The 25793-nt window shown below is 36.7% G+C and overlaps 1 protein-coding gene across 1 annotated transcript; it reads right to left on the minus strand.

The window, feature by feature from the left end:
- Nucleotides 1-28: 28 nt before the first annotated feature.
- mast3a (microtubule associated serine/threonine kinase 3a) lies at nucleotides 29-25219 on the minus strand. Its single transcript, XM_084118912.1, has 26 exons — nucleotides 24728-25219; nucleotides 22257-22333; nucleotides 21917-21986; nucleotides 20596-20671; nucleotides 18403-18557; nucleotides 17190-17265; nucleotides 16808-17017; nucleotides 14474-14575; nucleotides 13918-14050; nucleotides 13718-13782; nucleotides 12729-12814; nucleotides 10501-10709; nucleotides 10240-10378; nucleotides 10012-10144; nucleotides 8338-8503; nucleotides 7997-8098; nucleotides 7599-7721; nucleotides 7406-7509; nucleotides 7096-7271; nucleotides 5805-5929; nucleotides 5491-5688; nucleotides 4987-5213; nucleotides 3254-3376; nucleotides 3015-3151; nucleotides 2747-2925; nucleotides 29-2355 (listed from the first exon to the last, which is right to left on the minus strand). Exons 1-26 carry the CDS (start codon nucleotides 24808-24810, stop codon nucleotides 1556-1558), a joined length of 4074 nt encoding a protein of 1357 aa, XP_083975038.1. The 5' UTR covers nucleotides 24811-25219; the 3' UTR covers nucleotides 29-1555.
- Between the last annotated feature and the right edge of the window lie 574 nt (nucleotides 25220-25793).

Raw genomic sequence — 25793 nt, forward strand, 5'->3', positions numbered from 1 at the left:
CACAACAGGAAAAGCACTGACACTGAAATGATTATCAGCAATTATGTACACATTTAATCACTGTTAAATCCAAACTTTACAAATGCAGTTGTGGGTGAATGGATTTAGTTTGAGAGTCTATGATCTTTTTGAGTCCTTTAAATCAGGTTGTGTTAATAACAAAAAAATGATTACAGAGAACTTCTACTTAAAAAAAGAACAGTACCATACAAAAAAATATGAAGGTAGTGTGTGAACTCGAGGACATAGTGCCACATCTGAGATACAGAAAAAGAGAAAGACAGACTAGTCAGACTGGGAGTGCAAGTTATAATTCACAAGTATCTGAACTTCTGTCTCTATAGTTCTGATTAATGAATCAGGAAGCAATCCAGTTTAACCAAACCATTGCACAAAAAGCTCATGTTACAAGTGAAGTAACAATGATTTCTGCCATTTCTTTCCAAGCAAACAAGCAGATGACAACACTGCAGAAGGCTATCAGGCAGATTAAATCTATGACATTTATATAGGGTAGTCACAAAAACAAAGCCATATGGCTGTTGTGTGAATTCAAGAGAAAAGACATTTCCTCAAGTCAGACTTCAAAACACTGAGACAGAAAACCACCATTTGTTAAAGGTTACATAGGTCAAATGATTTCAGTTGTACAACACTGCTACACCATACCCAAAATATTAGAAATAAAAAGTTATTACCAAATTAGTATTCGTACGCCAATTTGTTCTTTCCAAGTAATGAGAAAAAGTACACTCAGGTAAACATGATACACCACAACGCCAACATTGGCTGAATGGCTTCTTAAAATTCATTATTTAGGTGCTGGAATAACATTGGGTATGACCGACAGAACACAAGATTCATTTCCTGTACATCCGAGTTTGACAAAATGGAACTCAACATATAACTACATTTTGTTGACCAAATAGACATTATATGATACTGATATTTATGAGAATGAAAAAAAAAAGAAGAAAAAAAAAAACAGTAATTGAGTAATTCCTCAGCAGGACCACATATGTGCAAATTCTCAGAAAGCGATCCTACTGTGTGACCTTTCTATTCCTGTCTCGTATAAAAGAAAACACAATAAATAAAAAAAATTCAAAATCTACAAAAGTTCACTGTGCTACCTGGTAAAACTAATTTTATTGGATAGTCCACTCAAAAATGAAAATTCATCATTTACTCACCCTCATGGCATCCCAAACCTGTATGACTTTCTTCGGGGGAACAGAAATATTTTGTTTCAAGAAAGTTTAAACAGTTTCTGGAAGTCAGTAGGGCCCAAAAACAACATTGAGACAATTTCCCAAAGATCTTCTTTTATGTCCCACAAAAGGAAGAAAATCATACAGGCTTGGAACAACAGAATTTTCCATTTTGGGTGAACTATCCCATTAAAGGACAGTTTGGCAGGTGAATGACTTCTAACTTATGAATAAATGATACTAAACAAAGACTTTGAACCCCTGTCTTTTCTCTGAGTATGTTTCAAATGATCATGGAAGCACCTGTACATCGGAGTCTCACAGTTTTCTGGACATATCTAAGGCTAACACCCATCCTCTTGTTTCTTCTGTTCTTTTAGCCTGGATCCAAGCTCATTGGTCTTCCTCTCTGAATTCTCTGAGCTTCCCTCAGCCTGCGTTGCGCTGATCCATGCCACTTTGAAACGTGGATGAGATGGCACTGGTGTAGATGTTGCGACCTCCTTGTCATCAGAGTCATCAAAGCTGACCTCTTGAACGGCTTCCTGCTTTTTAAACGAATCTCGCCTTTCAGATAAGTTTAGCTTCCTCATAACCACACCGCCGGAGTCCCTCACTCGTTGACCAGCCAGGTACAACCCTTGTCTAGCATGGTCACCAACACACACAAAACCTGAGGCAATGTCACTAGCTTGTGACTCAAACCCTTCGGCCTCACACTGAGAACCCTCCACAGTGTGTCTTCGAATGGAGAATGCCTTTTTGTCTCCGTGTTGGGCACCGGAGAGCCTCTCAGATGACTGAACCCTTTTCAGCAGTGGTGAACGGGGCGATTCTGCACTGCGGGGACACACCGTCTGTCTCACGATGGTCGGTGGGGACATCATCTTATTATGAAATGAGTGGAGGCTTTTGGGAACTCCAGCGAGGGAAGATGGAGAACACTGCGGAGACAGAGGCTGAGAGGAGGGATTGCAGGCGAGGGGAGAGGGGGGAATACTGTTGCTGGACTTGCAGCGTCCTGCTTTGCTATAGCGAAGGCCAATCTTGGATCCCAAAACGTGAAGGGAACTTGGTCGACTTTGAGGGATGGGTGAATTTGGAGAGCTTGAGCAGGGTGAGGAACTCTGTGGAGAGTTTGAATCTGTGGAGAGAGTACAAGCAATGCCAATCAATCACAGACTACTTGAAAATATCAATGATAAAGTCCTTCTTTATTTTTATTCATCAGTAGAAGAATGTAAAGACAATTTATTTTGGAGCTGTAATGCTCCACCAATACACTATCATACAGTGGAAAAATCTTAGAAATAGCCTGCACTATAAACAAAAGTTTTTCAAATATTAATGAGCAGTGAAGCAGTTTGTTAAATTTTCTAAAGAAATAATATAAAAAAAAAAAAAAAAATCATGCCAAACTAATTTTTTCAAGAATTTGATTCCTTGAATGAGGCGTTATTCTTTGAGGCGTGACTAATTACAAGCCGTAGCATATAAAGGCTGGATCTGACAGAGAGAGACAGACTGAGTCATACCACATGACAGGTCCGGAGCTGGGCTTCTGCATGGGGTGTTGGGCCCAGGAGACAGGCTTGGAGTTGGGGAGTCAGACAGGCTGTCGTTAGGAGAGTGCTGAAACCCCGCAGAGAAACTGCGACTGTTCTGAATCCCTGGACTGTGTTTGGGCAGCTTCTTCAAAAGGTTACGCCGTTTGCTGGAAAATTTATGATATAAAAGTTGGGCTTAAATTTGATGTAACAGGTTTAAAATGTTCCAGAAAATGCTATAAAACATCTTTCCAACCTGTCTTGACCATCTTTCCTTTTGCTCTTTTTACTGCGTCGTGCCATTTTCCCCTTTGAGCTGGTCTTTCTCGCAGGCCCGGTTTTAATGGATGTATTCTCAAGAGGAGTCGTCTGCAGAGTCACTTTACTGCCACTCTACAAGCAGAAAATCAAGAAATCAACTATCTACTCCCATCCTTTTTTTTTTTTTTAAGCGAATGGGCCACCTTCATTTCCAGATCTATTTGAGAATCTCACCTTCAGCAGAAGCTCCACCACTTCCGTGTGCACTAGACCCTGAATACACTCTCCATTCACATGAGTGATGAGGTCACCAGCCCTCAGTCCGGCTTCGTGAGCAGGGCTGCCGTCTTCAACGCTCTAGATAAAAGGTAACACATAAAAGCACATTTAAATGAAATGTAATCTCTATACACTGGGTTCTCAATATGGCTAACCAAAGTGATGCACCGAAATTATTTTTTTTTAAATTAGTTTTCACTTATGCCGAGTTCACACTGCACGATTTTCAAAGTACTTGGGTCACTGTTCTTTTCACACTGCACGACTATCTGAGGTAACATTCAGTTGCTGCTGTGTTCACACTGCACGATGGATCGGCGACAGGAGGTTTCACACTGCATGACTTTACAAAAAAAAAAAAAAAAAAAAAAAAAAAAAAAAAAAATCGCAGACAACTTCTGTTTGGTCCACAAACTAGGCCTACGTTTCACAACCAAACACACGCGAGAAGTGATAAGGAAATAACGCAAGATCACGCATGTGTGAGACCGGAGTTCTCGCGCGATACTGAAAATGTTATTAAAAATGATAGCCTGCAAGAAGATTGCGATCCAAATTGTCTGTGTGCTGATTTGGAGCGAAAAGGAGAAGAAAAAAAAAAGATTTTGTAGGAAGAAATGGTTGGGGAGAAACGGGGGATCAAGGACTAATATCTGCAAAGAGAGTTGGGGGGGGGTGCTTTGTTTCTGTTTGATATAATTGTAAATATATCTATTAAAATACTGATATTCTGGTCTATAACTCCTCCCCAAACATCCCGCTGTCCTGTTTCTTGCTCTCTCATTGGCTGTAGGTCATCGCCTATGTAGTTTTCAGTCAGAACACATTCACACAGAAGGATTGTCACTCACGTGAACGAGCACCGATTTGCTATTATATCAACTTTTAATAATATACAGTATTAATTTGTTGAAATATAAACATTTAAACTGTGGCTGAAATAAAAATTTGATTAAAATAATAAAAATTAAATAATAAAAATACAACAGGTCAAGAAAAATATAAGGAATATGTAGTAATATAGTGCATGTATTTAGCAAAATGTTATTATTTCTAACTCTTTATTGTTAATTCTAGCTAACCAACAAATTTATGAATATTGAATGGCTATGTGGAATATAATGTAACATTATGTGACATTGTTTACAAGCTGTTTTATTGACATCTTTCCGCTGTTGAAACTGATTGAGCATTAACGTGAGACCTGATGCATTTCGGCAAGTTGTACTGTTTCTTTCAACATACCTTCTGATGTTTATTTATGTTTATTTTGTGTTATAACTAGTAAAGAGAAGAGATGGTCAGTTCACATGCCTATTGAACTGACAGATACAGAGATCTATCACGCAATATTAAAGAGCATCAAAACTTAATTTACTGTGATTACTGCATGGTAGGCACTACAAAATGAAGATTAATAAAGGCAAATTGATATTGTTAACCCAGCCCTACCGTCTATGCAGCTTATGTTTAAATGTTGTAGGTTATCCATGTTGTGTGCACAAATTAGACACTGATACAGCAAAACGCGCCATTGGAGAAGCACGATTAAACGTGATTTTGGCCCTCCCGAATTGTTTCGGATAAACATTTTGTAGTCAAATATTTTCGGTTGCTGAAGTTTTGGCACATCACTAGTTGTTAATGGAATAAAATGGAATGATTCACACTACATTCATAATACCCACCCAGACCATGTGGTGCACTGTGTAGACATCTGTGTCGCCCATGTAGACCCGAATGGCACGAAGCGCAAAGCCGTACTTCCTCCCAGAGCTGTGGATGACCACAGGAGGACGAAGACTGCATACGCTGAGAGAGAGGTCACGGTTGGGGGAAGAGTCCCGAGATGAAGGGTTGGATGAAAGGGAGTGTGAAGACATGGGGCTTGTCTGGAGCCCACCAGGGATGTCATCTATGCCGATAAAGGATCATATATAAATGAAACGCCTCATAATATCTGCAGTATCCACATTATTGTACTAAATATCTAACACAGTTTATTTATGTCAAGTAATGTTTCTTTCATCTTTGTCAATAAGCTCTCTGTTCCTCTCAACTGTTCATTGTTCTCTTGAAACCACCTGCTTCACTTGTTTATTGTTTTAGTCACATGAATTTCAGTTGCCTTCAATGTGATGGTATCACATGATGGTACATCATCTACATGAACACATCTGAGCTCCCTTTACCTGCTGTGACGATGAGGGAAAGGCCAGACACAGATGCAGACTTGGGGACTTTGCATGTAAATGGTGGTCGTGGCTTCTCGGGGGTCTCCTGCTGAAGCCCGAGGCGACGTGGACCCTTGTGGTCCCTGCGATTAGTAGGTCTTGTTCCAGTGGAATTGCTGCGTAGACGAATTCGCTGAAGATTTGAGACAAGACATTCTAAAAGGAAACAAATGTATAAGAAATCTCAAAATTGAGAATTTACAGACTGACCCATTCAAAAGCTGTCCTTTAATTTCACCTAATGTCAGATTCATATGCATAAAAAAAGTTACCCTCATCCTCAGGAAAGGCAAAGTGTGGCATGGCCTCCAGACTCTGAGTGCTGTTTAAAATAAGAGGACTACTGCCCCTATCAGGCTGAGATGAACTGGATGATGCTCTCGGCCTCGGACTTGGACTGAGTGAGAAGAGATATTACAAACTTTGACTTTAAGCAACTCAACAGCATTTTAAAAATGACCATTTTTACATATTTCTTAGTATTTATTTTAAAATTCACTAAACCCCTTGGGCACATTGCTTGTAAAAAAAAAAAAAGTGTGTGTATATATATATATATATATATATATATATATATATATATATATATATATATATATATATATATATATATATATATATATATATATATATATATATATATATATATATGTATGTATATGTGTATGACATATATGTATATACAGTGAGGAAAATAAGTATTTATTTTCTTTATAGATTTTTTATGATTCTTTATGATTTTTATGATTCAGTTCTGTCGAGAAATAATTAAAAAAATAAAAATTTAATTTAAATTAATTATTTGATTTTCTAATTCCATTGTGATTAATGAACCTAAAGTAGAGTGCATTGCATTGTTAGTATTATAGCATTCCTTGCAAGCTTTTTCAGGAACTTTATTTTCTTTATAGATTTTTATTTTCACATAGATTTTTGTTTCATTTTTAGTAATTTTGTTACTGTGGTTTTGTCATTTCTTTTAGTTATTTTATTTTTTTAAAGAAATCTATACATTAAAAAAAAAATTATTTAAGTTTTAGTTTTATTTCAGTTATTTATTTTAATACTTCATCTTAATCTTATTTCAGTTAGTTGCCAAATGTCACTTTTCTTATTTTTGTTTAGTTTAGTATAGTAAATCTAAAAATCTACTATTAATATTTTATTTCAGCTTTATTTTAATGAACAAAAATAATGTTTTTTTATTGTTTTAGTTAACGATAACAACACTGTTCATCACATCACATGTTACATGTGAAGTTCAGTCATCAGTTTGTAGATTAAAATTTATTTTGCATTTTTGATTCAGTTCTGTCGAGAAATAATTAAAAAAATAAAAATTTAAATTTAAATTAGTGGTTTTAATTATTTGATTTTCTAATTCCATTGTGATTAATGAACCTAAAGTAGAGTGCATTGCATTGTTAGTATTATAGCATTCCTTGCAAGCTTTTTCAGGAACTCTATGCATACCCAATATGTCTGCAACATACAAACAATATATACTGGAGAAATAGTATTTTGTGTGTCAGTAACCTATTCCATACACAGCCTTGTGCTCACCTCCACCTGTGGGCATCCTGCTTCCTGTCGCTACTTGCAAGCTGTCTGGGGGTTTCTACTGGAGACAGCAATGAATGACCATCCCACCGGTCCTCCTTCTCCTCACTGCAGCTCCGCTCAGAGGAGGACAGGCTCAAGTTAGAGGGAGAAGCCAGCTGCTCAGAGCTACTGTACACCTAGTTCACATGACAAAAACAAGTCATAATCTACTCCTTAATGTGTTAAATGTCTCAGTCTACCATGAGAACAAAATATAACTGACTGACAGGCATCACTAAAAGAAAATGTTGTGCACATTCAGCTATTTCACCTTGCTGAAGCGATGCGAGCAGGAAGAGAACTTGATATCCTGATAAGATTCATCATCGTTTGTCTCATCGTCCTCCTCAGAGTGTTGGTAACGGTCAGAGCGTGCTGGACAGCAGATTAATAGAAACTTAAGTTGCATCTACATTATATTTATGATTCAGCAGATGTCATAAAAGAGCAAGGGAGCCACCTACTGTCGAAGTAGCTTGTGTCATCTTCAGTTTCAAGCTGTGGAATAAACTCAGCTTTTTGTCTTAGCAGTCCACTCCAGTCCAGACCATGGAAGAAGACGTGATGTTTGACCTCTGCTGCACCTCCTGTAGGTCATACCACACGATTCAATGCTGGCTACATTATGGCAACTTTTTAATTTTATTAACAGCAGTGTTGTTAAAGTAAAAAAAAAAAAAAGGTATTTTGTTTAAAAAAATTTAAGAACTATTAAAAAATTACAAAAGCACATAACAAAAACTAAAATAGAATTCAAATAAAAACTGAAAATATTAAAATTAAATAAAATGTAAAATATAAATACTATAATAGTATATAAATAATATTAAAATAACACAGGCTAAACAGGCAAAACACCAACCTGTTCCCAAGCGCTCCAAGGGACTTTGTCTCAGCAGTTTTGTGATTAGGTCTTGAGACTCAGCAAGTAATGTATCATCACCCTCTGGCCACTCGATTTCATCTATGCAGTGACAGAGATAAGGACACAACATTAACTAAAGGACTGCAAGGAGGTTACGTTACGTACTGTCCCAAGTTAAAAATGCCCACACACCCACAAGTTCTTAGGATATTTTGATTCCTAGATAAGGCTCAGGTTATATAGGGAAATGGGAGCTTTTTCCCACTCGTTTAATCATCCACCAGGCAGAAATCTTATCAATTATAATTTAATACGCAGGGTTAGGGATCGATCCTTACCACTGACCACCTGGCCAAAGAGCTCTTCTGGGGTGTCTCCAAAGAATGGCACACAACCCACCAGGAACTCATACAGGATAATGCCCATGGCCCACCAATCCACAGGTTTCCCATAACCTTGCCTCAGGATCACCTCTGGTGCAATGTACTCTGGAGTGCCACAGACCTAGAAAACAACAGAGGAAAATATTGTCATCATTTCTGTCTGCCATGAAACACAAAATGAGATTGGAAAAAGAGAATGTCTAAGCAATCCTCTATCATGTATCAAAAGGGAATGGTAATTTTCACTGGTACCATAAAAATACCATAAAAGTCAAATGTCAAACGTGTCAAGTCTTCTGAAGCCATTGAATAGTTGTCGTGAAAAACATCACTAATTTAACTTTATAATTCACTCAAAATCGTCGTCCTCATCACACAACTTGAAAATCTAATTTTATATTTAAACTTGACATGAGAGGTTATGTTGCATCTTGTGAGCGATCAGAACATTGCAAATTTGAATATACTTGGCCACAAATTAAATTTGAGAAATACAGCAATAGGAAAGATTACAAAATTGAATAATGACTTAAGTTTCCAACACAAAGCTATCATATGAAATTTGAAACAAAAACAGAAATGTATATTGCTGTTTTGTCCTTTCTGGAATGAAAAATAAAATAAATAAAATAAAAATCAGTAACTAATCTAAGACATTACTTAATCAAAATCTTCCATTCCCCTTAACTCAAATCTCATTTTAAAGGGGTGGTATAATGCCCTTTTCACGAGATGTAAAATAAGTCTTTGATGTCCCCAGAGTGTGTATGTGAAGTTTTAGCTCAAAATACCCCAGATGAGGGTGAGCAAAAACGCAGTTTTGTGTGTGTCCCTTTAAATGCAAATGAGCTGCTGCTACCAGCACAGAGGGCGGAGCTTCAACAGCTTGCACTCACACAGACATGCACTGAAAATTTCAAAAACTTTTAGCCTTTTATGTTCAAATCGGATTCAGACAATGATGGAGAGAATCAAGAAGTGACAACATGTAGAATGCAATTTATGTAGCTTATGTGTAGTTATCTTCTAGTCATTGATTAGCATATTCTGACTTGATAATCTCTAAATTGCATTCCGGGGGCGGGGTTCATGTAAATTTTAGGGTTAATGATGTCACTACCGGGAGGAATGTTGTGTACTCCCAACCAGCCATTTTTTGTAGTCCTTAAAAAGCAATTTCTTTACAAGCAAATATCTCCCTTTGCTTTGAAGCATTGTAACTTTGCAGATGTTGTTTATGCTCAAACAGCAACATTACACACTAACTAAAGTTAAAAAAGTGAAATCATAATCAACCACCCCTTTAAAATGCTGTTTTGTCCTTTCTGGAACTTGGCAGTAAAAAAATAATATAAAATAAAATGTATAATTGAAAATGCCATTATTCCCTTTTTTTAAAGTAATTTCACCCTTTTTCCAGCTGTTTTTCCCCTTTATCGATTTGGCAGTCAATTAAAGTAAAATAAAATAGTTGCTTGGACATTTTGCTGAATGGAAACTTTGTTTTATGGAAGAAATAAAAAAAATATGGGGTAGAAATTACTCAAACAAATGAAGACAAAACTAGCCTTTTAATGTGAACACTTAAAACTAGTACAACTTAAAAACTGCATGTATGGGTAGACTGACCTGTTTATCAATGAACTCTCTTGTGTCTTTCTCCATGTGCTCCTCATACAGGTTTGTGGTCATGTTCATTAAACCGATTTTAGACAAACCAAAGTCAGTCAGTTTAATGTGCCCCATTGATGTAATGAGTAGGCTGAAGACAGGAAACAAACACTGTGAAAGCAATATTCTCAGGATGTGGAGTCATGCATAACTGCACGATAGCATCAGATTCAGAGTAGCTCTTACTTGTCAGGTTTGAGATCCCTGTGCACAATGCCATAATTATGAAGATACTCTAGTGCCAGAACTGTCTCTGCAAAGTACATTCTGGTCATATCCACCGGCAAGGGACCCATATTCTTCAGCAAATTTGCACAGTCTCCACCTGCAAAGAGAATTTCATATTAAAACATTACAGCTGCAGAATCAGATAGTACACAAGAAATGATGCATATGTGTGTCATAAGATTAGACCAAGAAAAACAATGCATCACTCTTCTGACTCACCCTCCACATACTCCATGACCATGCAGAGGTGCCGTCTTGTCTCAAAAGAGCAGAACATGCTGACCACAAAAGGATTCTCTGCAAATGTCAGAATGTCACGCTCCACAAACACCTGCTGGATCTGGTTCCTCAGGATCAAGTTCTGCCGGTTGATCTTCTTCATGGCAAACCTCTGCCGTGTCCCACGGTGCCTTACCAGGTACACAGCCCTGCGAGTCAATGCTCAAATCAGGATCAAAGCTGATTGATATTCTTAAGGCTGGAACACACTACACAACATTTAGTGTGTTTACACTTGGCATGTTTAGTTTGATTAACCAAACTCTGGTGTGATTGCCTACCACATTAATGCAGGTTCATTTAAATTAGTGTGAACGCTGCCATCCGAACCCTGGTGCACACAAACAAGAGGACCAAGCCCGCTGAAAAGATGGGTCTCGGTTCGCTTCCAATTGAAATCTGGTGCGGTTCGAATTATATATGAATGCAACACAGACCAAAGACATGTAAACAAACCAAAAACAGGAAGATGAGACTCTGATACCGAAGATACCGAACTATGTTGCCATCACAGTTCAGTACAGGCATCAGAACTGCGTCTCCTCGCAGCAGATCGTTTGTGTGACGGAGGGACTCCTGCCACTGTTTTGACTCTTTTACACATTTTATAAGCTCTTCACGAGTTCACAGCTGGTCAGAATACCATCATATGCAGGCTACGCACATAAAACGATGGCATTTAGCCTAGCACACAGCATTGTTTTGGATGTTTGGTAAGTTACGTCTCAAAATAGGCAATACATCATAAAAGCCGACCAATCAGGTTGTGAAAGTATCCCTATGCCTTCAGGTTTGGTGATAAAAATGCCAATGTTAACGCTTTGCAGACCATGAATGAATGTTTTTGTTTTTTTTGTCCGGACCAAACGACCAAACAAGTGTGAACACCCTTAAAATCTCAACACATTTAAAGTGCCCCATTATAGTTTTTCAAAAATTCCCTTTCATGCAATGCAAATTTGGGATTTGCAAAACGCTAGCTCGTGAAAGATGGGTCAGAACCCAGTTTAATTTGATCAGCTTGTTCCTAAGAATCACAGCCTGTAAGTATGAATAATTAATTATTGATGGATATATTTTCTACCATGTGTTCAAAATACTTAGTTTTGTGTTTTGTATAATGTAAGTTTCCTGCTAACCCACGTTATTGCTGTCTTACTGAAATAGTTCTGCTAATCAGCTGTGGGCCACAATTACCTAAAACTGTGTCTATTAATGCTCCTGCTCATTTCATCCTTGCGATGGAGGTTTGGGTTCAATAACTAGTTCTTCCAATGTTTCATCATCGGACTCATCGGACAGCGCTTGGATTGATACGGTAAAATCGACGTCATGGTTAATGTCTTTACAGTGTGTAGTACAATCGCTGAGCTTTAGAAAGCCACCTAGGAGCTGAAGTTTATTTTAATGGGCGTTTTGTTTCCAACGTGTGCTGTGAATGGTAGACCAATCACAACAGACTGGGCCCGTCTGGCCAATCAGAGCAGAGTAGGCTAGCGGAAAAGATTTAGAGAGACTGATTCATCCAACGAGTCGTTTGAGAATCATTGAAAAATGTGGTGATGTGCAATGTATATTATGAGAAAGTGTTTTTTTGACCTTTGATGCATGTTAGCCTGTTGTAGGAGACCTCCAAAACTAAATCAGGAGCCTTTAAGATAGCATAATAAGGGCACTTTAAAATCAGTCACTTGTTGATTTTGTAAATTGTTGTAGAGAAAAACTTTACATCATAAATTAAATGACTGAAGATCACACACTATTAGACTTCCAAGTCATTCTGAACACAACACACTGTTAACGTATGCTAGGAGACCATGACAAATGGAAAAAATGTGAAACATATATCAAACATGTCTGATCTCCTCCAACTGGATGAACTTGTCTGAAGCTAAAAAAAAAAAATCTATGAGTGTATGTGCCCATCATAAGCTACACGATTATCTGCTAAATCTGTCAAATCCGACTGCCCGAAATCTGCAGACTTGCTCTGACTTTTGGCAACTAGTTTTGACTCGTCCAGACTGCAAATCTGGGTGAAAGTCTAGGCAAACCAATCTAGATTGTGTAGTGTATTCCAGCCTTTAATCAACTGGTGGCCTAAATTCTTGTGACTATAAAACAGACAATTCCTTATTTAAAGAAAATAGCAATAAATGTGAGCTCACCCATAAGCCCCATTGCTAATGAGCTTTATGGTCTCAAAATCTCTTTCCAGAGGTTTTCTTCGAGGTGTCGTGGTTCCAGTTCGATTCTGGGGCACAAAACACAGAAACCTCTGAAGAACAGAACAATACAACATCTATTTGAGTCAAAGTCATGAGTCACAAGTTAGCAGGCGATGGTCTAGATCCACTAATTATTTCTCTGTTTCTTAAAGTTGACAGTATCTTAAACTGCTGGGCTTTCCCCCCACAAGTAACAGTTAAGCCCTCTTATTCTTAACACTGAAATTTGAAGAAATATATAAATGTAGTGTACACTACAGTTCCAAAGTTTGGGTGGGGGGGTTATGCATCACAGTTTCCACAAATATATTAAGCAGCACAAATGTGTTCAACATTAATGATAATAAGAAATGTTTCTTGAGCATCAAATCAGCATATTAGATTGATTTCTGAAGGATCATGTGACACTGAAAACTGTAAATTAAGCTTTGCCATCACAGGAATAAAATGCATTTTAAAATATATCAACATAAAAAATGGTTATTTTGAATAGAAATAATATTTCACAATATTACCGTTTCACTGTATTTTTGATCAAATAAATGCAGTCTTGGTAAGCATAAGTAAAATAACCCCAAACTTTTGAATGGTAGCACATATTATAATTTACCACTTTAAATTTGACTCATCTAATCTCAATTATAATGTATTGCTGTTGTGAGACTTTTTATAATTCAAGTGTTGCATTAAGAAGTTATTTTGATGCCAGACTTATTCATATGATGACATGTTAGCAAAAAAAAGTTCAACTGAGAGAAAATCAAATGGCCTGATTTGATTACTACATGACTACAGGTCATTACTACATGAAGTTGCACCAATTTAGAGACTGGACCTCTTGGAAAGGAAGGTATGAGACCTCCAGCAGTCTAGAGAAACAGTGAGCCACTTTAAGATTTTATGCCAAGCCTATTGGTTTATTTTCTTACCTCTGCAGTGTCATCCAGTTCTCTGCTTGGGCCGCCTGAGTTATTATGCTCACGCTGCACCATATCTGAACCCACAGACAAGAAGAAGAAACAAATAAATCAATCACTTGTTTGCCTAAAGCTAATATTTAATTACCTTTTACAACATAGACAAAAACATATAATTTAAGGGTGGGGTGCTAGATAAATCATAATTATACCCTCCAGGGGGTCTCGAGTGAGACCCAGTTGGCTGATGATGTATCGGGGGATGTCAGTCTTGATCCCCTGGTCAACTTTTGCATGGCCTTCGGCAACTTCAAGACGTTGATAAAACTCCTCAGGATCAAACTCCTGTTGGTTAATAGAAAAATGGTAAGTAAGCATTATATAAACGGCATCAGAATGAGTCCCAGTCTTCACACAGTAATTAATTAGAAACGGTAGATTACTAGGGCGCAGGCGTTTTTCAACATGATCTGGAACTCTGATGGGAAAAAACTCAATTTAAACCTTCTTATTCTGCTGAGATTACGCTCCCAGAGACCCCAATGATGTGAGCAATTTTTATTATTATTAAAGGAAAAACATTAAAGAGGTTAATTGCAAAATAACCATTTATTCAATAAAATTGGGATTTTTACATTATTTTTAAAAGCATTTCAATTAAGTGAGTCACTGTAGTAAGCAGTTCAGAGCCATTAATTAAAATTGGTATAATTTGGGGTCTATTAGACCCAAAATAAAAAAAAGAATCAGTATTAATCATAATTTTACCAGACATTCCAGAAGTCTTGCTGGCCTGGAAATAATGATGAGAATCTTCTTCACGAGTTTGGCAATAACAGTCACTTCCTCACTCTCAGACCGATCATATGCCTATGGGTAAAAAGAACACATACAGGGCCAATGCAAATTAACTTTACGAGCGCAAAACAAAACAACCTACATTTTTGCATGACATTTGGTAGACGTTAACATGAAGCCAATTCTCAAAATGGTAAAAGTTACAGAAATAAGCCACCCAATTGACTGTGAGAGGACAGAGAGAAGTAATAATGGAAAAAGACCATAAAAATAGTCTCCTAATGACATTTCACATAAACAAGTCATTTAAAGGGTTAGTTCACCCAAAAATATATTTTTTTGTCATTATTAATTTACCCTCATGTCATTCCAAACCCGTATGACAGCATTTTTTTTCTGTGGAACCCAAAATAAAAATATTATTTTTTACTTTTCCATAGAACATTTCATTCATTTAAAATATTTAAACCAAAATCAACCATAAGCAAGCAACTTGGAAAATGCACCGCGACCTGTTTCCCCTTGCTTAATTTGATCAGCCTCTTTCCTTCATTTGCTTTTCATGACTTCAGAAGCATGAAGCAAAAGCTCCTCGGGGAGACAAAACAGTCTCTCACTTGCCCTAATTAACCACCCTTCCCTCCACAGTGTCGACATTACTGCTGGAGCACACAGACACTGCAGATGACTACTGTGCATTGCGATACTGCTGCTCTCTTCATGTCTTTCCTGAAAAACTGCACGTGACAACAGCAGCTTGGTATGAGGAATGAAAGAAGCAAGTTTATTTTAAAACAAACACACACAAACACGTGCCTGTGTAGATGCAACACAGTTTCATCTCCACAAAGGAAAAGACCACAGTGCTTCAGTACAGCAGTTCACTAAATGTCATTTTGAGAAGCAGCATGACAGGAACAGTGCTTATTAAAAGAATTACTCAGGACTTCAGGGGTCTTATGTCTAAAGCCATGAGGCTCTCAGTCAGTGATCATTTAGTAATAATGCCTCTCTTATAAAGGAGACGGGCTGCAGCAGTTTAACTGATTCAGCTGATGGTTGAAAAGAGAGGATTAAACCTCTCAGTATGAACAAATGCAAACTAAGGATGTCAAATGTGCGTCGATACTAAAAACAAGTCATATGGAATACAGAGAAAGGAAACTGCTTTTGAACGCATGCATGATATGTGTGCACTCTGTGAAGGGAGCGTGTGAAAAGCACTTCTATGGTCAAAAGGCCAGTCTTGGTAAGGTCTTAACATAAGCACAGTCAGTTTGGCCTAAGTGCATTGTAAACAGCCAGGGCAAATAAAAAAATATATATTTGAATAGTCTCAAAATCTATGCATTAGGCCCTGCAGTTTAAAAAGCAGCCTAATACACACGTGTGTATTATGTAGCTAATATTGATCAAACAACAACACTGACTAAAGAAAAAAACACTTTCATTGCTTTTGGATTGAACTTCTTTTGAAACTTCAGTAGCTGTAACACACAATTAACTTTAAGAAATGCTTTGATGCTGCCCAACTTTACCACCATCAAATCACTGTGAATGTAATATATTTCAGTACTGTCAATAATTTTAGCAGTTTTATTGAAAATGATTACTTTTGTATAATTTATGTTATAATGCATACTAGTGTTGTTATTGATAACTAAAACTATTAAAAATAATTTTCAGTAACTGGAAATAAAACTGAAATAAAATATAAATAATAGATGAAAACATTACGCTTAAAAAAACAAATGAAAATAACTGACTAAAATAAGTTTAAGCTGAAGTACAAAAATTACTAAAACTGAAATGGAAAAAAGCTAAATGGAAAAAAACTGATAAAAACTCAAATTGAAATGAAAACAGAAAATATTAAAATTAAAGCTAATTCAAAATATTAATAAATACTATAATAGTATAAAATATATAGTATATAAGATAGTAATAGTATAGTATATAGGAGATGCTTAATCTTTTTGTTCTATGATTTTTTTCCCCAGGATCTTGAAGAAATCTACAGAAATCTTCCGTAACATTAAAAATGTCTTTACTGTCAGTTTCAATCAATAAATGTGGAATAAAAATATTAATTTTTCAAAAGAAAAAAAATCTTACCAACTGCAAAGATATGACTGGTAGCGTACTGCATTGTTTTAATATAATTACTATTAATATAATTATTTACATTAATACTTAGCGTAAAGTTACAATTTTGTGACATTGTAAACTATGGATCTATGCAAACGACTTTTTTTTCCCCAGATACAAATATTAACATAACAATAAATGTGGCATGTTTTCTACCTCATGTAGAAAATTTTCTAATTTTTCCTGAAGTTCCACAAAGTAGTCGGATGTGATAAGCCCCTTTCTGGACTTCTCCAGACAGTCTCGGACGAGCTCGACCAGCTGGTGTTGAATGAAGCCCAGCACTCCATCAGCAAGAGCGGGAGCGCTGTCTGGGGAATAGTCTGCGATCACTGCCAGCAAACGCCCCTCCATCTGAGCCGTGGCCTGGAAGAGTGATAAAATTGTAGGTGACAATTGTCATTTGTTTTGTTTAGACAGACCAGGCCGTCAATTTTCCCACAGCCACAATTTAAACAAAGTAAACAACATGTGATGACATGACGTGGCGCCCACGTCTATGATGAAAAACAAAATGTAAATGTCAGAGCTCAATTACCTTTGGAAACCGTTCTTTGTAGACGTGATTCATCATCACAATCTCGTTATCAAAGGAGCCACATGTCCGTCCAGGACTACAAAACAATTTTGCACAAACAAATAACATTAAAGCAAGAGTTTACTTCACAATGAAAATTCTGTCATTATTTACTCAACAAGCTTTTTTCTGTGAAATTACACTGAATGCCGAACAAGTTTTTCAGCTTAAAAGACGTATACAAAAGCATCATAAAATAATCATAAATGTTCCCTGTATGACTTGCATACTAGTGTTGTTATTGATAACTAAAACTATTAAAAATCATTTTCAGTAATTGGAAATAAAACTGAAATAAAATATAAATATTAGATGAAAACATTACGCTTAAAAAAACTTAAATGAAAATAACTGACTAAAATAAGTTAAAGCTGAAGTACAAAAATTACTAAAACTGAAATGTAAAAAAGCTAAATATAATGGAAAAAAACTGATAAAAACTCAAATTGAAATGAAAACAGAAAATATAAAAATTAAAGCTAATTCAAAATATTAATAAATACTATAATAGTATTTTAAAAAAAATACTAAAATAACGCTGCAGTACAGTATATTTGAAGTCTCCGGGGACCTTAAGATAACTTTGTGCGACCAAAAGACAAAATATATAACACTTTTATGGTGCTTTTGCCCCCTTTTTTGAAACTTGAAAGCTTCATTATAATTACATGGAAATGAACATGAAAAATGTCTTACAAAATTTTCCCTAAAATTGTGTTCCTCAAAGTACAGTAAATTATATAGGTTTGGAAGAACATGAAGGTGAGTAAATGAAAGATAAAGATTTACTAAAGTAAATTCATTAAAGTAATGTAATTTTAGTTGGGTCATATTTTTTAATTTCTTACAGTTTAGGACAATGTTGCCAGAGTAATAAATCATTATAATTGTATAAAACATCAAATCTGTATAGATTGTTGCACTAAGCAGAATTTTAAGGATTAGCTAATTAAAATATGGTGTTTGCTAACTTTTTCCCTGCTCTGGCACATACAAGCCAAACTAATACTTTATTCTTATTCATTTGGTTTCAGAAGTTACAAATGGGATTTCACATTTTCTATGCAAGCAAACATATGTCTAACAGAATTGCTTTCTCTCTATGAAAATGTTGCATTTCATTTATATATTGATTTTCTCTCAATCCTGTTTTATCTCTACAACAAGCAGAGACCTAAGACTTCGTGAGCGAGCACGGAAGGGAGAGGGCTGTCCATCCTCATCTGTCACACTCTCTGAACTCCTGAAATGCTTGAAGAGGCGATGGAGGTCATCTGGGGTTGGCTGAGAGGGCAGCTGGTGCAGGAGCTCCTGAGAGGAGGAGGAAGACTAGTGCAGAAGAGAGAGAGAGAGACAGAAACGCAGCAAGATTCAGACAACAAAATCACATTTACAGGGCTCGACATTAAGCCTTTTCATGACAAGTAAATCTGTCATTTAAAAATGTAACAGTTGTTGAGCAATGAACACACAACAGTCTGCATTAGCAAGGTGGGGCACATATGCTCAGATTACATGAAACACAAATAGTGAGCATCTGACAATCTAAAGCTGCTTATTAGCCTGTGCAATTATGCAAGACAACTATAGGACGGGACACTTTCCACTCTGGTTTGCAGTAGTCTATGTTACAGAGGGTAATTCAAGACTAAGCATAAACTGAAATCTCAGGGAAGGAGAATGAGCAGAGGAACACATGACAGGACCAGTGCTCGAAGGAGGAAACCAGAGAAGCTTCACAGCTTCCCTCTGAATAAAGTCTTCACTGACACTGGCTCAATAGGACATTGTTGAACAAGGCTGACCTCATCGCATGAGCCATGAATGGCCATTTAAAAATTCAAATCAGAGAAAGAGGCTATTTTTCAAAATAGATCTACAAATTAATTTACAATATGAACTGTATACTGAGAATTACCCAAAATGACAAAGGATATAAAAGATACCGATTACTACTATGATTTCAACAATTAATTTAATATAAAGCAATATCTAGCACAGGGGTTCTCAAAGTGGGGTTCGCAACCAATAGCCAGGGGGTGTGCAAAATCATTTGCTATATCGTATTTTCCGGACTACAAGTCAAATTTTTTATCACCTGAAACGTGCAGCGACTTAACTCTGCATGTGCAGAGTGAATTATATAATGCTTATAGCGTCAAATAAGCAAAATGTAGACACTTAAAGGGTGATCACGCCAGTGCCTCAAGCGCGCACACACACACACACAACATATCAGTTCTAGCATTGCTAACTGGACATAACAAGCTGCGTTTCCATTACCCTTCAAATTGCGCAAATTGAAAATACGGCCAATGGAAACACGTCAATTTCACAAAAACTCCCATATATCGCAAAAAAAGTGTTTACGCTCGCATGATGTGGTTTTCAGGGAATTCGAAAAAGGATCATTTTTTAAAGATGACGCGAAATGTTTGGACAGAAAACGAGACAGAGTTTATAATTAAAAAGACAAAAGATTTACAGGAATACTGGATTCTAATGAGATACACCTCATATGCACCGCTCATAAGTATAAGGGCTTTCCTTGCCATTAATGCTTGGATAACACGCCTACGTCTCCTTCCATTAAAAATAATGACTAGTGTGGCGGCTGGGATAGACATAAACCTACCAACATCCGTTGCCATCCTTTTTCTAATGACTTATCGTGAGAGGAAAAAATGACGTTTTAGTCGCATAACAACAGTTAATGGAAACACCGTCATTTCGCAATAGTTTTTCATCGAAATTTAGAAAATATCGCAAAAGTTTTGCGCAAATCGGCAACGGAAACGCAGCTAGTCTATTCATCATCAAAATTTATTTGCCTCAATTTAAATTGTCTGTTGTACAATATGTAGGCTGTGCCGGTATTCCAAACATGGATATTGGGACACGAGTGAAGTCCCTGGAAAATCTTCTGCCCCCAAAAGTTTAAGAATACCTGATCTAGCCAAAAAACTGTTTAGAGCATGAGGAAAAAGTATATTCATTATAGAAATTCCCCAGCTTTTTCCGTGATTTTTTTTTAAAGCGTGGAAATCACAAGTTTTCCATTCCCTGATATTTTAAGGTGGCTGTGGGGACCATGAATACTTTAACACTGTCAAGTTAATCAATATTAATGAGAAAATCTAGCATGCTGTGTACTTGTTAGTCTCTTTTCCAACTGTCTGCAGACTCTGCACTTGTACCACCAATAAATTGCACTCCAAAAGCAAATAGTGTATAGATAACAATTATATATATACAGAATATATATACAGCTATACAGAAAAACACTGCGGATGAAATGGATTGATGGCTAAAGAAAAGGAAAACAAGGAGGTTTTTTTTTCAGAATAACTGAGAGGGGCCCACTCACTGAAACAGCAGAACTGGGTGGATTGGTTCCATATCCTGACGAGACAGACGCCACAGACCACCTTCGTGTGTCCGGTCTGAAATAGGGCAGAGATACAGGAAGTCAATTTTATATGCAGGTAAGGAGTCTCCATTCAGATATTTGATATGGATCAAAGTGCTGGTTATTTTAATGGCTGCACAACAATACTCCTCAACCATCAACAAATGACAGTGTACTCCTTTATACATATAGATTACCATTTTGTTTTGGGGTCGCAAGATTGTTTTAATGTTTTTGAAAGAAGTCTCTTATGCTCACCAAGGCAGTAAAAACAGTACTATTCTGAAATACTAGTATTTACCATTTAAAAAAAAACTGTTTTCTATTTGAATATATTTTAAAATGTAATTTATCCCTCTGATGGCAAAGCTGAATTTTCAGCATCAATACTCCAGGCTTCAGTGTCACATGATCCTTCAGAAATCATTCTAATATGCTAATTTGGTGCTCAAGAAACATTTAATTACTTAATATTTTGTAGAAAATGAGATACATTTTTTAAGGATTCTTTCTTTGATGAATCAAAAGTTAAAAAAAAAAAACAGCCTTTATTTTAAATAGAAATCTTTTGTAACATTATAAATGTCTTTACGGTTACTTTTGATCACATTAATTCATCCTTGCTGAATAAATGTATCGGTTTCTTATTTTAAAATGATCTTACTGACCCTACACTTTTAAACAGTATTGTATATACCAGACAGATTTACATGTTTGTCTGAAACATTTAAAATGCTATTATATGATAAAGCTTGTGTCTTTCTAATTAAATAAAATAAAAAAAATAAAAAATAAAAAACTAGAACACATTTCACTTATTTTAAGATCTTGAACATCCTCTACCCAGTCATATAATTTATCTACAAATAGATGTATGCTTTTAGGGTACATTAAGGACACAAACAAAAAACAACAACTCATTCAATCTTCGTTGAGCTGTACAAGGAGGCTGGTAGGGTCACATCATTTTAAGCAAGCATTAATAAAAGTGGATGGAGCCTCAGTACATAATCACAGCAGTGTAAAGTAATGAGGCTACACGCTGACTTCACTATAATTGCTGTGACAAATGCCAAGCTTCCCATCCCTGACACAGCCTTAAGGGCAGCTGCAGTGAACGCTCAATCTTATTGTTTGCCAGCTAGACATTTTTCCACACTTATGTCTTGCTTTTATACACTGCCATTATGAAAGGGCAGACAAGATATAACATAAATTACTAATGTGTATAAATTTGGACATGTTTGTAGTGTGAAGCCTTATTCTGCTCAGCTCTTACCTCCGTATGAACGGGAAATTGACCGAAGGACTGTTGGAGACATTTCTGGGACTGTCCAGCGGACTGCTGCCTGTAGAAAATGCACATTCCATGAGCAACACGCACATTATGGTTGCTTTACACTGTCATTGGATGCCAAAGTGGTTGTGTACTAAGTGGCGCTCCTCTAAGAGGCTTTGTTGACAGAGTGTTACTGGCATTGGCCATTGGCATATTCAAACAGTGGGCTAGATGTCGAAGCATGGTACACTACCTGGTGTTTATAATCAGGCACAGTGTAAATCACACATCTATCATTATCTTAATTGGGAGAGAAGCAAAACAAAGTAATTATAGCTACCAGCTGGGAAAGGAAGGGGTGAGAGCGGTCTTGATAGAGTAGGTGAGGGAGCCAGACTCTTCCTCTTGTTCCGGTTACTGTGGAAAGAAAACTCTTGTTCTTGTTAAAGGCAAAAATATTCAACCTCAATTTCACAACCCCTATTAAAGCCATCTATAGGGATGCTCTGTTAATGTCCTTGGTACTGGAACACAACTTGGGTTTACTAAAACCTTTCCTTTGAGCTGGCGAACCTAAATCAACACTGAGTGTTTTTGGTTTCTGTTAACACTAACAGGCCTGTATAAATTGATTAGAAATGTAGATTGTTTGTATTACAAGTACATAAATTGCCTTTGAAAAAGGCATTGAATTTAAAGGTGAATTCAGTAAAGTTTTGTTCTGCTGGCTCTTATTCATCCCAACAGTGCAATAGTACCAGTGGTTTTGGAATTTACAGTGCCACCTATTGGCCTGGATGCATGAGGTTTTATGTTCTATTCCTCTATAATTATTATATAATTAATATAATTTTTAATAACTGTTTGTTGAATGGAGGCATTTTGCGGCACTGCAGCTTTTACAAGTTGTTACTAGGGATGCACCCATATAATTTTTTTTGGCCGATTCCAATTCCAAAACCGATACCGATAGGCTATAACTTTTGTCATTAAAATGGATTGCTGTTTTGATCATGTTTAAAATTAGCAAAGTTCAAAAACGCATGCATTAAGGTATACTAGCTAGTTTATTGCCGCAACATCAAATCATCTTCATTGAACAAGGATAGGATCAATTTAACATTCAACAGGACAACATAATACAACATAACAAAGATACTTATGAAATAATTAGTTGCATTTCCATTAAGTTGTTCGAGTGGATGACAGTTGTATTGGTAACCTAGTAACCAACAGTAAATAAAACACCATCAGTGGAAACAGCCGATTCGTCACGTGGGTTTAATGTTCGCTAGGGGTGTAGCGATTTTTGACGTTTTGACGCTCTTTTACATGGCGTGACAGATCACTATATAGGTGCCTCAGTGCAAGCAGCAGCACGAGTGAACGCGATCATCTCATCCTAATAAATATGAATGAACATCTGAATGTTGAAACATACAGTACAACTTACTGAAACTTATCTCTTGTGTAATCACTCAATCACTGTTTTAATGGTTAATATGAAAAAAAATGTATGTTTAGTTTTCTCCCCCCCCCCTTGTGTACCGAACCGTGACGTCAAAACCGAGGTACCGAACTGTCAGCTTTGTGTACCGTTACACCCCTAATGTTCGCTACATCAGAATTTATCAGAGTTTCAATCTCCCATTATTCGCATGAACTATTTTTCTCACAAGTCAAAAACCACCTCAAGCGTAAAAACTTTTTTGTGAATTAAGGAATTTGGGTTTTTTTTGCCATTTCCATCACTCGTTTCTGATGCAATACTTCAAAATGCGCATAAAAACAGGGCGATGGAAACATAGCTAGACATAACTCAATGCCTTCATGCAGTTAATTAATCAAAACCATCTATCTGCCTTTTTCGTGCTATAGCTGAAATGCCAATGGTTTTAAGTTGATCAAAATTAGGCCACTAAATATCAGCGGCCGATACATCAGTCAGTGCATCTCTAGTAGTTACCCACTCAAATGAATAACAAGGCTGGTCATGTGACATCAAAATGGCAGCACCCATGAGAGGGCGACCCTCACTATGTAGATATAAACATAATAAAACACTTATCTACAAGACTGAAATGACTGAGTATTCATCTCATATGAGCATACATCAGTTTAATGAGACATTTTTAAAGCACTGTTTATTTTTTAATGTGTACAACTTTTTAATTAGCAAAAATGTGCACCTAAAATGTTGCAGTTCAACAGATACACATTTTTAAAATGCTTCTTACACTTTTTCCTCACAAAACGTTATAGCAAAATATAATGCTTAAGACTTATAATAAGAAAAAATAAACATTAAAAACCGCCTTAATTAACCTCAACGCTCGTATAACTTTTGGCGACAGATTATAGCCTACTATTGCGTACACTAACTATACTTTGTTGACAAAGGCGTCAAACCGACATAACAATGACACAGTCATCACAGACCCAACATAACTTACAGACGGTTAAACTGTGTAAACATTATGTGAAGACTAGAAACAGAATATGACCATCCACCGCCAACAGGACAATGAGCAGCAGACGCTCAGCCGTACATGGGCCACGTTTACTATCGGAAACAAAAACGGACTGGGTGGAAAAACAGTGTGTATGCTGTCCACAACGAGACCGAGAGTGTTAAGACATATATTTTCTAACATTATAGTAGTTATTTCTCGATCTACTTTATCAAGCACATTGCTCGCGGTAGCGCTTGTGGAATTTTTTCAAGTTAGACCAAGTTTTGCGGACCAACCTTGTCGATTATTAAATCATCGCAATGGAAATATACAGTAATATGCTTAAATTCGTCGTTACCTTTTGGGTCGTTTGACTAAGCCTCCAGAAACGAACTGACTTTTATAACTCGGACACACCGTCCAGTAATTCCGATCAGACATGATGTCGGTGTATTCGTCTTCGTTCTGCCCACAGTAATCAAATCCTCATCGATGGTACACCGCACCGCAGCATTGCGACGAGTAAACGCAGTGAGGTCTAATATCATTCCCAGACGAACTTCATGTCGACACAGAATCCATTGCATTCAATGCGGGGGAGTAGACAGTCACAGAAAGCGCCTAAGAAACAGCAGCGACGATGCCATCATCGCGTTATTTTCTCACAAGTGACACAATGCCACATGGGTTTGGAAAATGCCATCGCCTGGTTATACTCAAGCCCTGTCACTGCGAAACGGATGCTGCTCGCTGGTTTAAAGGTATAGCAACACAACTGTAGCGATTGCAAGTTTAGGGAAACAATAAAAGAAATGCGGGTGTGCGGAGTGGAGGAAGTTGTCATAGAGTCTGACTGAAAGAAGGGGTCATGGTGGGGTTTGAACGTCACCGCGCCGGACAACTGAACCCGCCTTCTTTCACTTTACATGCTTAGAGTGTCCCATACTGGTAAGCCCGAGTAATAGGCTACTAATCTTGAGGATATAGTAATGAAAACACTCCCAAACTCTCTAAAGAAACGCCCTCCTCTGACATGGCTTTACGACTAATATTCATATGAGCGTCACGAGGATGTAAATTCATTCATGCCAATTAATTTCTTCTTATAACTCTGTATGAATGTTAATACACATTTATTAAATACATTAAATAGTAAATAACTAGGCTATCTAATACATAAGGAATCCAAAAAATATTGAGTGCATCTTTAAGATGTTGCAGACAGATAAATAAATAACTCATTTCCATTTGTTTCTGACAAAGTAATAATAATGCTTAAAACCACAACATTTGACCTCACTGCCCTTAAATATTTTGACTACACATTTTTTGTTGTAAAATACAATATAGATACTAGAAATGTAATAGGTTTGATATATTTTTTTGAATTATGATATCATATATTAGTTACACAAAAAAAATGT

Source organism: Abramis brama (genome assembly GCF_963993115.1).
Source record: "Abramis brama genome assembly, chromosome: 7".
Lineage (NCBI taxonomy): Eukaryota > Metazoa > Chordata > Actinopteri > Cypriniformes > Leuciscidae > Abramis > Abramis brama.